Here is a 15,559-nt window from a genome sequence, read left to right as displayed (position 1 = left end):
CATCAATCGTATTTATTGAGCACTTACTGTGTGCAGAGCACTGTACTAAGCGCTTGGGAAGTACAGATTGGCAACATATAGAGACAGTCCCTACCCAACAGTGGGCTCACAGTCTAAAAGGGGGAGACAGAGAACAAAACCAAACATACTAACAAAATAAAATAAATAGAATAGATATGTAGAAGTAAAATAAATAAATAGAGTGGTAAATATGTACAAACATATATACATATATACAGGTGCTGTGGGGAAGGGAAGGAGGTAAGATGGGGGGATGGAGAGGGGGACGAGGGGGAGAGGAAGGAAGGGGCTCAGTCTGGGAAGGCCTCCTGGAGGAGGTGAGCTCTCAGTAGGGCCTTGAAGGGAGGAAGAGAGCTAGCTTGGTGGGTGGGCAGAGGGAGGGCATTCCTATCCCCGCCAGCACTTAGAACAGTGCTTCGCACATAGTAAGCGCTTGACAAATGTCATCATTACTATATTATTATTACCAGAGCCCCAGGAATCTTGCCTCAGATGTTTAGAGGGCAGGGATGGGCCAGGGGCCAAATCGGTAGAGAGAGAGCCTTATTGGCCCAGGGGATGGGGGATAATTTTGGAGGGGGCAAGGAGCAGTTCTCCAGGATGCTCTGAGCAGGGTCTGGCACAGATCAGGTCGGGCATCCTAATGGACTGCCATGAGATGGATTGTCGTGATGGACCTCCATGAGATGAGCTGCCATGAACTGGAGCACCATAAGATGGGCTACTTCAGGATGAAGATGGAAAGGGGAGAAAGGATGCTCGATTTTGAACTCTAAGCTGCCCTAGGACAAAGTTCCCTCAGACCACTCTGCTGAGGGGCCAACTTGTTTCTGTATTAGCCCCATGAGACAGCCTACTGGTAGGGCTGGGGTTCTAGGAGGAGAGAGGTAGAGTTAGGGAGGGTGGGGCTCAGAGAAGGCAGAGTCTGTGAGAAGCTGGGAAGGAAAGAAAGCCCCAGGAAGAAACAAAACCGAGACAATCTTGAGAAATCCAGGGTGGAAGGCATGGGCTAGGGAGACTGTACCTCCCAGGAGATCAAAACCTCCCTTACCCATTTCAAGGAGCCCAGTTCAAGGATTCCAGAGCCCAGTGGGAGGTGGGGGGACTAGTGAGGGTGGACAGAAATTAAGGGAAGGGGCACCTTGGGACAAGGAAAAGCAGTGTGACCTAATGGATAGAGCCTGCGCCTGGGGGTCAGAAGGACCTGGGTTCTAATCCTTGTTCTGCTGTGTGACCTTGGGCAAGTCATTTTAATTCTCTAGACCTCAGTTACCCCAGCTGTAAAAAGAGGATTAAGACCAAGCCTCATGTGGAACAGAGACTGTGTCCAACCCGATTTGCTTGTATCCACCCCAGCACTTAGAACAGTGGCTGGCATATAGTAAGCGCTTAACAAATACCACAATTAGTAGTAGTAGTAGTAATATTACCTGATTAGCAGGAACGTTTCAGCCCCTTGGGGAATTCTCGACTGTGGATTAACTGGAGAGGAAATCTTCTCTCAGTCAGGTCAAAAAAAGTAAACGTCCCTTCAACAGGCTGTCAGCTTCTCCCTGCCAGCTCAATGCCAAGGGCAGAGCTCCCTTTGATTCCTTTTCCACCAACACCTAGGATTGTAATCCCAGCGTGGTGATCCTAGGTTGAGCCCAAATTAAAGTTGGTTGGGTTTTTTTTTTCTAATTTGAGCCCAGTCCAATTAAATACAGCAGACATGGTGGGAGGAGGAGGGAAGATGGGGGCTGAAGGAATAGTAAATTATCACGCAAGCCATATACAAATGAAATGCAAATTAGATGTGTGTTTTTTTAAGTCAAGCCGTCTTTATCTTCATAATAAGACTACAGCCCTGCATTTGCTCCCCACTTAACTCAACAGTGCAAGCCTCCTTGAAAAAGCATGAGCCAGGCTGGCTATGAAACTGGGACTCCAGTGACCTCCAGTGAGCTGCTTATCTCCCTTCTTCCTCCCCACATCCTCCACTCTTGTGTTTAATCTACCCTGGGGATAGGAACAATGGGATGGGGGTATGGGGGCATTCTAGTGAAAGGGTCTGGGGCCAGAGAGGGGAAGATGGAGCCCAATGAAATAGGTGAGGAAACCAGCCAGTGCCTGATTCAAATAAATGTTTTAAGAGACTCATCCCCAGCTGTTATGCTCCTCGGTGGGTACAGTTAGCCAAAAGGGTGAGACTATGCATTTCTCCAGATTCCTTCTCTCTGCCTGCCCTCCCTGGCATTCTCTGTCCTCTACGACCACCCTTACCCAAATGCACCTCCTCCTAAACTGAGCACCAGCCAGGCGTTAGCTCAGCAGAAGCCTCCATCAGGCTTGCCTCTCTCTAGCTCCTCCTGATTCCCTTGTGCCATCCTCCCACCTGCAGGAAATCTACCAACTCTGTTATATTGTACTCCCCCAAGTATTTAGTTCAGTGCTCTGTACACAGTAAGTGTTCAATAAATACCATTGATTGATTCCCTCCCACTGCTCCTCCCGGGAAGGTGACCACCCAGGGGAGAGAATCACTGTGGGGCAGCAACCGGCAGAACAAAAGACAAAACCTAGCTCTTTCTTGGTGGAACTCCCTTAATCCAGACCTGAAAATAAGTACCGAAATTTACCAGGCTGCATCCCCATCCTATTACCCATGTTGCAGAATGCAGGGAATCTGCATTCTTTAACACTCTTCTGATATTAATCATGGGTGAGTGAATCAGTGGCTAGTTCTCAGGTCGGATAGGGTAAAAAAGAGGAACTCTATTTTTGTTGAATTCCTTATCTTTAAAGCTCCCCTATCCAAAGATGCCAAGGGAGTAGGAAAGAGAGCCAATTGGGAGTGTGTTGCTGTGGACTGTACTTAGAGCAGAATTTATTGCTGATCCAGGGTCCCCTGGAGCAAGGGGGCTCAGGAGCAGAAGGCTCTAGGATGTGAAAATTTTTCCAAATAAAATAAAAATGCCTTTGTCTCAGTCCAGCCCTCCCACACACAGAACCAGGGAAGGGGTGCTTCTACTATTGTGGTTCACCGGAAATCCAATGTAACATTATTTTATCACGCAACTCCAATCAATGCAGCACCGAGAAGTTAATTCCCAGTAATTTTTTTTTACCTCCCCTGCTTGCCATACGAGCTATTGGACAGCTACCTGGTTATCAGGAAAATATATTCACCTGCCTGTGAGATATCACCTAACACAACCATACCGATGATGACTCGAGTGACTAAAAGATGGTGTGGTTATCCAAGGGGCAAAGCGGAAGCTCTCATGCTCGAGGCTTGACTGGTGGATATTTTCCCTGCTTCCTGGGGGAAATCTCCCTGATGGTGTGCCTGTCATCTAGGTTGGAGAATTGGAAAGGGGTGCTCAGCTCGGCTGTCATGTTTGATCCCAGTCTTAGCTCTCCAGTCTTCCCTCAGTGAGCCTGCGCTTGCTGGAGGGTTTGGATAACCGGTGATGCAGGGACAGCTTCGACTAGCTCAAATCAAATGAACCCACAGTGTTTACTTTCTAATGCCTAAAACGTTACCCATCATCTTCCACCTCTGAAAATGTGCACAAATGTGCTGGCAGGAGAGAAACCTCAATGGCAACATGAACAAAGGAAGAAAATACAGTCCTCAGCCAGCTCGACTGCCGCTGCTCCTTACTGTGTGGAGAAGCTACTCTGGCACAAAGCGCTCAGCACCAGGCCCTGAAAGTCAATAAACTGGGGCTGTGTCACAGCATGAGAAAAAGGGTGCACGGGGCCCAGAACGCTTCCCGGGGGAACGCCCTGAAGCCAGAACCCCGATCCAAGGACCCACCAGAAATATTGGGAGCCAGGAGGGAGGCCAGGGAGTGGTGGGGGAGAAGGGAAAAGCCCTGTGCCAACCCTGCAGAGACATTCCAGAAACAAGCCATTCAGATGTCTTTTTTCTCTCCAGAGCATCGTGCTCTCAGCCTCTCCAACCTGGGAGATGCCAAGAGAGCTATAAACTATATCAGCATTCTACCCAACTAGCCTGCTAACCATTGCTCCTGGACTAGGGCACATGCAAGACCTACCAGCAAGACCAAAATAACCAATTTCAGAAACCGGGGTCAAAGTCCCTAGCCAGGCACAGAGACACTTGTGGAAAATGGCAGGATTAAAATCAGACATTTGGGCACTCTCCCCATTCCCCATCTGAACCGACCTCATCCCTTTCTGCTCCGCTTTCTGACCTTAGACAGAGTCAGAAGCAGCCACTGATTGTTGCCTTCCCCTGGATGGCCCCTGAGGTGATACCCACCACCCTGACAGTTGGGGGCTACAGAAAGATTTCATGACCTGGGGCTCTGTAGACTGTAAGCTCATTAAGGGCAGGGAACGTGTCTGCCAACTCGGCACACAGTAAGCGGTCAGTGAATATGAATTGAATGATGGAAAGAGAGAGTGGCCTAAACCCCACAATTCAGTCTCCTATCATACCCTTTAATCCAAAAAGGCAGGTTCCAAAGCAGAGCAGATGAAAAGATCAATTCATCAATCAAATCATTGAATGCTTATTGTGTGCAGAGCACTGAACGAAGCACTTAGGAGAGTACAATATAGCAGAGTTGGTAGACAAGTTCCCTGCCCACAGAAATCAGAAGACATATGATGGGGTGGAGGGAGGGGGAAAAGGGAAAAGGGGTCACAGCTCTGAAAATTATCTGAGCCCTGCAGACATTCCATCCCCCTCCTCAGAGTAAGGGCAGCAGAGGTAGGTGACACTCCCTCTTCCTCACATCAACCCACCCCCACAATACAAGCCCAGCACCATGCCCACATCTCAGATGTGAAAACTTTAAATCCTTGGCCTGGATTTTTTCCAGCTCCATCCAGAGCATTTCCTTGTCCCAGTCCCAATGGAGGACTGTGGTTTTCTCCTTACATGGTCCATGTTCCCTTGGGTAGAAAGAATCCAGGAAGGAGAGCCATAAGCCGCCCGCCGGTCACAGAGATCTGCCTTCACCCCTCACCTCAGCCACAACTCAGGATCTGTTCCAGCTAAACCACCATTCCTATGAACCAGAACCTGGAAATCCACATTTAATCAACAACACTCAGTTCCCCTTCTCACTTCTGCCTCTCTAAATGTGCTCAAATGTATACAGTCCCACTTGCTCCCTGATACACACAACGGCCCAACCTTAGTCAATAATCCAAGTTTTGTAAAACATTGGAAATACGCACACACCTGCACACACATGCACGCACTCCCACATGCTCCCTAACATACACAAAGGCCCAACATGAGTCATTAATCCAAGTTTCCAATGTGTTGGAAACATGGCCAACATCAGATCCCTGGCCTTACCGGCTCTGGCCAGGGGAGCAGGAGAAGGGCAGGGCACTCTTTCCCAGCACTCCCCTAATCCAACAACCCTAAGCAGGGCTGGCAGTCAAGAGGGAGTTTCACAGAGTACTAATGCTTCTGAAGGTAAACGCTGGCGAAATAGGAATTTCAAACTGGTCAGAGAGCAGAAAAAACAGCCGGGTGCCCTCTGTCCCAGGCTCTATCTCCTCTTATGAGACTTATCTACTCAGAAATCCCAAGGGGTCCCCAGCTTTAAATGGAGCTTGTTTTAAATTGGGCAAGAAGAGGTTTCCAACAACCAAGCCCTCCGAACAAAGCCCATCAATGAATGGGTTTGAGTCAACTCCCCAATCCCTGGGCTTTACAAAGAAAATGACAATCGACAGTGGGGTGACTCTGGGATCCCCACGCCCTCAGAACTGGGCAGCAGCAGACACCCTACCAAGGAAAAATTGCCCTAAAAGTGAGAAAGAGCAGGGAGAAAGCAAAGGGTGAGCCAGGTCAGACCAAGCCCCCTCCTCTCTCCACTGGAGACCCCCAGCCCACAAAATCATCCCATCCTAAAGCAGACCCAGAAAGACTGACTCCATTCTGGGATGGGGGTGAGACATGCCCAGAGCTTCTGTTTCTGCCAGCCCTAAGTATCCAGCTTTTGGTCTACTCTAAACCTATCCTGCAGTTTCTAAGTGCTCCGGCCTGCAGAGCCTGTTCATAGCAAAAGGTAAATGAGACAGAGTGGGGCTGGGGACAGTAGGGTTGTAGACAGACCTGGGGACAGTAAGGATGAGGACGACGGGATAACGAAGCTAGGCTCGGGTCAGCAGGGTTGGGGACAAAGCTGGGCTGGCATCAGGTGAGAGACAAATGAAAAACGATCGTCTGTCCCGAGTTCTGAGACCCATCCTTTCCCGGCGAGCACTCAAGTCAACCCAGGAACAAGATTCCCAGCTCCCTGGTGTCAGGACTCCTGTGCCCAATAGGTTACTTGAGGGGGATGGGGGGAGGGAGGGGTGTGTGTGTGTGTGTGTGTGTGTGTGTGTGTGTGTGTGTGTGTGTGTGTGTGTGTGTGTGTGTGTGTGTTTTGAGGGAAAGGGAAGCTCAAGGTTGTAGTCTTTCCCACCTATCCTATCCCAAGGGCTCGGCTCTCCCTTCACTCTCTTCAGGATATTGTCCCCAAGACACGCTCACTCCCCTCCACGCCTTTTTCGGAGCTCCGATCCCTCTCTGTCCCCCAACCCCGGGTGGAGAGGCGGCCACGGGGTGGGGGGAGAGGGAGGGGAGAGGGTCGAGGCGAGGGGCTGCGGGGCCTGTCCTTCCGAGAGCTCACCTCCTCCAGGAGGCCTTCCCAGACTGAGCCCCTTCCTTCCTCTCCCCCCCTCCATCCCCCCATCTTACCTCCTTCCCTTCCCCACAGCACCTGTATATATGTATATATGTTTGTACATATTTATTACTCTATTTATTTTTATTTATTTATTTTACTTGTACATATCTATTCTATTTATTTTATTTTGTTAGTATGTTTGGTTTTGTTCTCTGTCTCCCCCTTTTAGGCTGTGAGCCCACTGTTGGGTAGGGACTGTCTCTATATGTTGCCAGTTTGTACTTCCCAAGCGCTTAGTACAGTGCTCTGCACATAGTAAGCACTCAATAAATACGATTGATGATGATGATGATGATGATGCCGAGGATGGGATGGGTCCAGGCGCAGAGGACAGACTTAGAACAGTGCTTTGCACATAGTAAGCGCTTCTTCTAGACAGTGAGCCCACTGTTGGGTAGGGACCGTCTCTATATGTTGCCAACTTGGACTTCCCAAGCGCTTAGAGCAGTGCTCTGCACCCAGTAAGCGCTCCATAAATACGATTGGTTGATTGATTGATTGATTAACAAATACCATCGTTATTATTATTATTGGTCGGGGGGAGATTCTGCATGAACTGGCGGCTGGACCGCGAAGAGACTGGGGCGAGGCTAACTCCGGGCCCGGTGGGGATGGAGAAGGAGGAGAGGGAGCCGCAGCGCTGTCCGACCAGGTCCGGGCAACAGGTCCGCCCACCCTCTCATCATCAATCGTATTTATTGAGCGCTTAGTGAGTGCAGAGCACTTACTGTACTCTCCCCTCCTACTCCGGACCCAGGTCCACCCGGCTTGTCCTAAAGAGCTCGGCCGCCGGCGAGGAACCCGACTCCTATACAGTAATAATAATAATAATGATAGTAGTAATGATGCTTTTTTGTTCAGCGCTATGTGTCAAGCCCTGTTCTGAGCGCTAGGATGGATACAAAGTTATCGGGTTGTCCCACGTGTTACTATGTGCCAAACACTGCTTCTAGACTGTGAGTCCATTGTTGGGTAGGGACCGTCTCTATCCGTTGCCGAATTGTACTTTCCAAGCGCTCAGTCCAGTGCTCTGCACGCAGTAAGCGCTCAATAAATACGACTGACTGAAAGTTATCGGGTTGTCCCACGTGACGCTCACGGTCTTCATCTCCATTTTACAGATGAGAGAACTGAGGCCCGGGGAAGGGAAGTGACTGGGCCAAGGTCACACAGCAGACATGTGGCGGAGCCGGGATTAGAACCCACGACCTCTGCCTCCCAAGCCCGGGGTCTTTCCGCTAAGCCAGGCCGCGCAACTAGTTGGCACCTGCTCCCTTTCCCCGGCGCGACCCCCGGCCAGGCTCGGACCCCTGGGGACCCCGTTAAGGCCCTTCGCACCCTTCCCCTTCGGGGGCGAGAACGCCTGGGTCCCCTCCGACCGGCCGGGGTGGGGATGCCCCTCTCCGCTCCACGTGCCTGAGAAGCAGCGTGGCTCAGAGGAAAGAGCTCGGGCTTTAGAGTCAGAGGTCGTGGGTTCTAATCCTGCCTCTGCCACTTATCAGCTGTGTGACTTTGGGCAAGTCACTTCACTTCTCTGGGCCTCAGTTCCCTCATGAGGACAATGGGGATTAAGACCGTGAGCCCCATGTGGGACAACCTGATCACCTTGTATCTACCCAGAGTTTAGAACGGTGCTTGGCACACAGTTAGCGCTTAACAAACACCAAAATTATTATTATTGTTATTATCTGCCGCTAGTCAGCTGTGTGATTTTGGGCAAGTCACTTAACTTCTCTGGGCCTCAGTTCCCTCATCTGCAAAATGGGGATTAAAACTGCGAGCCCCATGTGGGACAACCTGATCACCCTGGATCCCCCCAGAATTTAGAACAGTGCTTTGCACATAGTAAGTGCTTCACAAATACCAAAATAATTATTATTATTATTTGCCAATTTGTACTTCCCAAGCGCTTAGTACAGTGCTCTGCACACAGTAAGCGCTCAATAAATACGATTGAATGAATGAATGAATGAATTAGTAGTAGTAGTAGCAGTGGTGGTATAATTATTATTATCTGCCGCTTGTCAGCAGTGTGATTTTGGGCAAGTCATTTAACTTCTCTGGGACTCAGTTCCCTCATCTGCAAAATGGGGATTAAGACTGTGAGCCCCATGGGGGACAACCTGATCACCTTGTATTCCCCCAGCACTTAGAACTGTGCTTTGCACATAGTAATCGCTTAACAAATACCAAAATTATTATTATTATTATTATCTGCCGCATGCCAGCTGTGTGACTTTGGGCAAGTCACTTAACTTCTCTGGGCCTCAGTTCCCACATCTCTGTAAAAGGGGCATTAAGACTGTGAGCCCCACGTGGGACAACTTGATCACCTTGGATCCCTCCCAGCGCTTAGGACAGTGGTTTGCACATAGTAATCGCTTAACAAATACCAAAATTATTATTATTATTATTATCTGCCGCTTGTCAGCTGTGTGACTTTGGGCAAGTCACTTAACTTCTCTGGGCCTCACTTCCCACATCTGTAAAAGGGGCGTTAAGACTGTGAGCCCCACGTGGGACAACTCGATCACCTTGGATCCCCCTCAGCGCTTAGAACGGTGCTTCGCACATACTAATCGCTTAACAAATACCAAATTTATTATTATTATTATTATCATCTGCCGCTTGTCAGCTGTGTGACTTTGGGCACTTAACTTCTCTGGGCCTCACTTCCCACATCTGTAAAAGGGGAATTAAGACTGTGAGCCCCACGTGGGACAACTCGATCACCTTGGATCCCCCCCCCCAGCGCTTAGAACGGTGCTTTGCACATACTAATCACTTAACAAATACCAAATTTATTATTATTATTATTATTATCATCTGCCGCTTGTCAGCTGTGTGACTTTGGGCACTTAACTTCTCTGGGCCTCAGTTCCCACATCTGTAAAAGGGGCATTAAGACTGTGAGCCCCACGTGGGACAGCTTGATCACCTTGGATCCCCCCCAGCGCTTAGGACAGTGCTTCGCACGTAGTAAGCGCTTAACAAATACCATTATTTTTATAATAATAATAATTATTATTATCTGCGGCGGCGCCCTCCGGGGTGACGTCACCCGCGGCGGGTTTCCAGCCCTGGCCCGGACTGGAGAGAGGGCCCGCCGGGGTCCGTCCGTCCCTCGCCCCCCGCCCCCCGGGAGAGCCCTGGGGAGGACGAGGGGCCCGGGGCCACGCGTGTCCCTCCCGCCCCGGACGCCGGGGTCCCCCCGCCCGGCCGCCCTACCTGAAATAGTCCACCTTGCAGAAGATCTCCTTGTTCTTGATGTAACAGCTGCTCTGCTGGCGCAGCGACGTGCGGCACACGGAGCACTCGAGGCAGCGCACGTGCCAGATCAGGTTGTTCACCTGGCAGGGGGGCAGGGGGGCAAAGGGCAGCCGCGGTCAGCGGGGACGGACGGGCAGCCCAGAAGCCCGGGGTCCCCGGCCTCAGCCGCCCCCACACCGGCGTGTCCACCCTGGCCCCGGCCAGACGGACGGACGGTCCTGGTCCTGTGCCCCGCGCCCTGCCCCCTGTGCCATGCGTCCTATGCTCTGAGCTCTGCGCCCTGCCCCCTGTGCCATGCGTCCTGTGCCATGCGTTCTGTGCTCTGAGCTCTGTGCCCTGCCCCCTGTGCCATGCGTCCTATGCTCTGAGCTCTGCGCCCTGCTTCCTGTGCCATGCGTCCTGTGCTCTGAGCTCTGCGCCCTGCTTTCTGTGCCAAGCGTCCTGTGCCATGCGTCCTGTGCTCTGAGCTCTGCGCCCTGCCTCCTGTGCCATGCGTCCTGTGCTGTGCGTCCTGTGCCATGTATCCTGTACCCTGTGCCCTGCCCCTGTGCTCTGCGCTCTGCACCATGCACCCTGCGTCCTGTGCCATGTGTCCTGTCCCCTGTCCCCTGAGCTCTGCGTCCTGCATCCTGTGCCCTGCGTCCTGTGTCCTTCCCCCTGTGCTCTGCGCTCTGCGTCCTGTGCCATGCGTTTTTTGCCCTGTGCCCTTCCCCCTGTGCTCTGCGCTCTGCACCCTGCATCATTCATTCAGTCAGTCGTATTTATTGAGCGCTTACTGTGTGCAGAGCACTGTACTAAGCGCTTGGGAAGTACAAGTTGGTGCCATATAGAGACGGTCTTTACCCAACAATGAGCTCACAGTCAAGCAGGGGGACGTCCTGTGCCGTGTGTCCTGTGCCCTGTGCCCTGTGCTCTGCGCTCTGCGCCCTGTGCCATGCGTCTTTGCCCTGTGCCCTTCCCCCTGTGCTCTGCGCCCTGCGTCCTGTGATGATGATGATGATATGTGTTAAGCGCTTACTACGCGCCAAGCACTGTGCCATGAGTCCTGGGCCCTTCCTTAGAGAAGCAGCGTGGCTCAATAGAAAGAGCACGGACTTTGGAGTCAGAGGTCAAGGGTTCAAATCCCGGCTCCACCAATTGTGTGACTCTGGGCAAGTCACTTCACTTCTCTGTGCCTCAGTTACTTCATCTGTAAAATGGGGATTAAGACTGTGAGCCCCCTGTGGGACAACCTGATCACCTTGTAACCTCCCCAGCGCTTAGAACAGTGCTTGGCACATAGTAAGCGTTTAATAAATGCCATTATTATTATTATTATTCCCGCTCTGCGCTCTGCTCCCTGCCCTTGGGGGAACCGGGACCCCGGAGAGTGTGTCTCTGTCAGCGGGGAAACGGGGGCGAGCAGAAGGGTCGCGGGGCCCGCGTCTCCCGGCCCGGGCTCTCACCTTGAGCAGGTATCGGTCGAGGATCTCGAGGCCGCAGCTGGAGCAGATGTTCTTGCCGGTGGGCGGCCCGGAGGAGGAGGCGGCGGAGGGTGGAGAACAGACGGACGGGGTACTGGGTGTGCTGGGAGACGAACGGGCCTCGTCCTTGTCCAGGGCCCCGGCCAGGGGCTCGCCTTCGGCCTGAGCCTGCCAGGGAAGGTGGGCAGCTGGGGTGGCGTCGACCCAAGTGCCACCTCCGCGTGGACAGGGGTGCCCAAAGGCCGGGGGTGGGGGGCTGCTCCGGGGGCCCCAACCAAATCAAGACCAAAGCCCCAACCAAATCAAGACCAGAGCCCCAACCAAATCAGGACAGGAGCCCCAACGAAATCAGACCGGGATCCCAACGAAATCAAGGCCGGGGCCGCAATGAAATTGCATTCAATCGGATGTACTGAGCGCTTACTGTCTGCAGAGCACCGTACTAAGCGCTTGGGAAGGACAATTCGGTCATGAGGCCGGGGCGCGGGATAATAATAATAATGATGGTACTGAAGCGCTGACTGCGCGCCAAGCACTGTTCTAAGCGCTGGGGTAAATACAAGGTCAAGAGCACCGTAGTAAGCGTTTGGAAAGTCCAATTCGGTCACTGAGGGCGGGGCGCGGAATAATAATAATGGTATTTAAGCGCTGACTACGCGCCAAGCACTGTTCTAAGAGCTGGGGTAGATACAAGGTCAAGAGCACCGTACTAAGCGTTTGGAAAGTCCAAGTCGGTCGTGAGGCCGGGGCGCGGAATAATAATAATGCTATTTAAGCGCTGACTATGTGCCAAGCACTGCTCTAAGCGCTGGGGTAGATACAAGGTCAAGAGCACCGAACTAAGCGTTCGGAAAGTCCAATTCGGTCATGAGGCCGGGGCGCGGAATAATAATAATGCTATTTAAGCGCTGACTATGTGCCAAGCACTGTTCTAAGCGCTGGAGTAGATACAAGGTCAAGAGCACCGAACTAAGCGCTTGGGAAGTCCAATTCGGTCATGAGGCCGGGGCGCGGAAAAATAATAATGGTACTTAAGCTCGGACTACGTGCCAAGCACTGTTCTAAGCGCTGGGGTAGATACAAGGTCAAGAGCACCGTGCTAAGCGTTTGGAAAGTCCAATTCGGTCATGAGGCCGGGACGCGGAATAATAATAACGGTATTTAAGCGCTGACTGTGTGCCAAGCACTGTTCTAAGCGCTGGAGTAGATACAAGGTCAAGAGCACCAAACTAAGCGCTTGGGAAGTACAATTCGGTCATGAGGCCGGGGCGCGGAATAATAATAACGGTATTTAAGCGCTGACTATGTGCCAAGCACTGTTCTAAGAGCTGGGGTAGATACAAGGTCAAGAGCACCGTACTAAGCGTTTGGAAAGTACAATTCGGTCATGAGGCCGGGGCGCGGAATAATAATAATGGTTAAGCGCGGACTATGTGCCAAGCACTGTTCTAAGAGCTGGGGTAGATACAAGGTCAAGAGCACCGAACTAAACGTTTGGAAAGTACAATTCGGTCATGAGGCCGGGGCGCGGAATAATAATAACGGTATTTAAGCACTGACTATGTGCCAAGCACTGTTCTAAGCGCTCGGGTAGATACAAGGTCAAGAGCACCGTACTAAGCGTTTGGAAAGTCCAATTCGGTCATGAGGCCGGGGTGCTGAATAATAATAACGGTATTTAAGAGCTGACTATGTGCCAAGCACTGTTCTAAGCGCTGGGGTAGATACAAGGTCAAGAGCACCGTACTAAGCGTTTGGAAAGTCCAATTCGGTCATGAGGCCGGGGCGCGGAATAATAATAATAATGGTATTTAAGCGCTGACTATGTGCCAAGCACTGTTCTAAGCTCTGGGGTAGATACAAGGTCAAGAGCACCGTACTAAGCGTTTGGAAAGTACAATTCGGTCATGAGGCCGGGGCGCGGAATAATAATAATAATGGTATTTAAGCGCTATGTGCCAAACACTGTTCTAAGCTCTGGGGTAGATACAAGGTCAAGAGCACCGAACTAAGCGCTTGGGAAGTACAATTCGGTCATGAGGCCGAGGCGCGGAATAATAATAATGGTATTTAGGCGCTGACTATGTGCCAAGCACTGTTCTAAGCGCTGGAGTAGATACAAGGTCAAGAGCACCGAACTAAGCGCTTGGGAAGTCCAATTCGGTCATGAGTCCGGGGCGCGGAACAATAATAATAATAATAATGGCATTTAAGCGCTGACTATGTGCCAAGCACTGTTCTCAGCCCTGGGGTATATCCAAGGTCATGAGGTGGGGCTCGCAGTCTTCCTCCCCATTTTACAGATGAGGGAACTGAGGTTCAGAGAAGCTCGGCCAAAGTCGCAGGCAGGGGCCGACGAGTGGCGGGAGCCGCGGAACCCGGTGGAGGGGAGGCGGGTGAAGGTGGGGGGCGGCCGGCCTTACCATGCTGGGCGGTGCGGTGCCATCGAGGCAGCGGGAACTCGCCTTGCACCCGGGGCCGGGCTGGGCCATCACCTTTGGGGAGAGAGCGAGAGGCTGAGCGGCCTGCTGGCGCCGGGACCCTGCGCCGGGGCTGTGGTCGGCGACGCTCGCTGCGCCCTATATAAACCAGCGCAAAACAATAAATAAGAACTTTCTAGTGGGCATTTAAACCCTTCCCCACAAAAGCGGTGTCTCTCTAATGAAGCAATTTGAATTTGGATTGAAAAAAAAAAAATTTTTTTTTCCCTTCCCTCCCTGCACTTAACCCATGGCTCTTGAAGTAATCGCTCAGTTCCCTTGCAATCCAAGGCGCTGAAAACCACAAACTACCTGCAATTAGAAATTGTCGTAAATGCCCAAGATAAGAGGTATCCAGAGTGTCAATTCCGGCTGTCAATCAGAAAATCCATCAGGCCACCCAAAGAATTGCAAATTTGATTTTTTAATGGTAGTAATTAAAAATCGAAAATTTTCACCCTCTTCTCTCTTCTCTTCTCTCTCACTCTTTTTCCCCTCTCTCTCGACCTCCCCACCTAACTCGCAAAAAAAAAGGGGGGGGGGAGGAAAAACGCAAACAACGAAAATAAAAATCTAAATCTCAGCCCCCTCCCTCCCTCCCCCAGCCCTAAGCCCACCGTAAAGGGGCGGCTGCGGCGAATCGTCCGCGATTCCAACCCGACCTCACTCGGGGTCCAGGACTCGTTGAGGGGGAGAGAAGGGGGGGAAAGGCAGGGCGAAAAAAAAGAAAGAGCCAGGAAAAACAGAAAAAAGAAGAAGAACCCCCTCCCCTCCATCCCCCTCCCCACCCCCAAATGCGCCCGCAGCTGATATTTAAAGCTCCGAAGGGGCAGCGATTTTGGAATTCATCGCGCGGCATCTCCACCGCGCCTCGGCGCATTTTCGGTTATTAAGACCCTATTCATTCAGACAATACCGACCTCTCCTCCTCCTGATTCGCTTGTGTCTTTGCTAAATCGCTTTTTGAGAAATTCCTCAAACATTTGCATAATGTTTGCCTTTTTCCCCCCCTCTTTCCTCCCCTCCCCCCTTGGCCCCCGTCCCCTCCCCCGCCGAGCCCGGACTCCTGGGTTCCTGGGTTCCCCCCCGTCCCGGCTTGCCGGAGCCCCCGGAGCCCCCGGCCCGGGTGTGGAGCCCCTTCCCTCCCTCCCTCCCTCCCGCCCCCCCGGGCCCGCTCACCTTGTCGGCCGCCAGCCCTTCGGACAGGAGCCGGCCTCCCCCGGGCGCCGGACAGCCGCTCTCCTGCTTCCAGTACATGGGGGCCCGGACAGACAGACAGACAGACAGACAGACCGGCCGGACAGACAGACAGACAGACAGACAGACAGACAGACAGACCCACCCGCCACGACCCCCTTCTCTGCGCCCCCGCCCCCTCACCCAGCCCCCGGCCACCCCCGACCTCACAAGTAGGGTCCCAACAAACTTGTCTCCCTCCTCCTCCTCCTCCTCTTCCTCCTCCTCCTCCTCCTCTTCCCTCCCCCTCCTCCTCCTCTTCCCTCCCCCTTCCTCCACCACTGTCCCTTCTTCCCTCCTCCTTCTTGTGGTCTCCCTCCTCCTTCTTGTGATCACCCTCCTCCTCCCCTTTCCCTTCTTTCCTCCTCCTCTTCCTACTCTTCTT

The 15,559-nt window shown here is 52.2% G+C and overlaps 1 protein-coding gene across 2 annotated transcripts in view; it reads right to left on the bottom strand.

The window, feature by feature from the left end:
* LHX6 (LIM homeobox 6) overlaps positions 1-15,195 on the bottom strand; it is a 52,007-nt gene extending 36,812 nt beyond the window's left edge. For both annotated transcript variants that reach the window (XM_038745123.1, XM_038745124.1), the window contains exons 1-4: positions 15,118-15,195; positions 13,882-13,953; positions 11,441-11,626; positions 9,954-10,075 (exon numbers count right to left, since the gene is read on the bottom strand). In XM_038745123.1, coding sequence (XP_038601051.1) covers positions 9,954-10,075; positions 11,441-11,626; positions 13,882-13,953; positions 15,118-15,195 — 458 coding nt within the window. The remainder of the gene's footprint in view (positions 1-9,953; positions 10,076-11,440; positions 11,627-13,881; positions 13,954-15,117) is intronic.
* Between the last annotated feature and the right edge of the window lie 364 nt (positions 15,196-15,559).

This window comes from Tachyglossus aculeatus, chromosome 4 (genome assembly GCF_015852505.1).
Source record: "Tachyglossus aculeatus isolate mTacAcu1 chromosome 4, mTacAcu1.pri, whole genome shotgun sequence".
Classification (NCBI taxonomy): domain Eukaryota; kingdom Metazoa; phylum Chordata; class Mammalia; order Monotremata; family Tachyglossidae; genus Tachyglossus; species Tachyglossus aculeatus.
The sequence above is the reverse complement of the archived record's forward strand: the minus strand, read 5'-3'. Positions and strand labels throughout refer to the sequence as shown.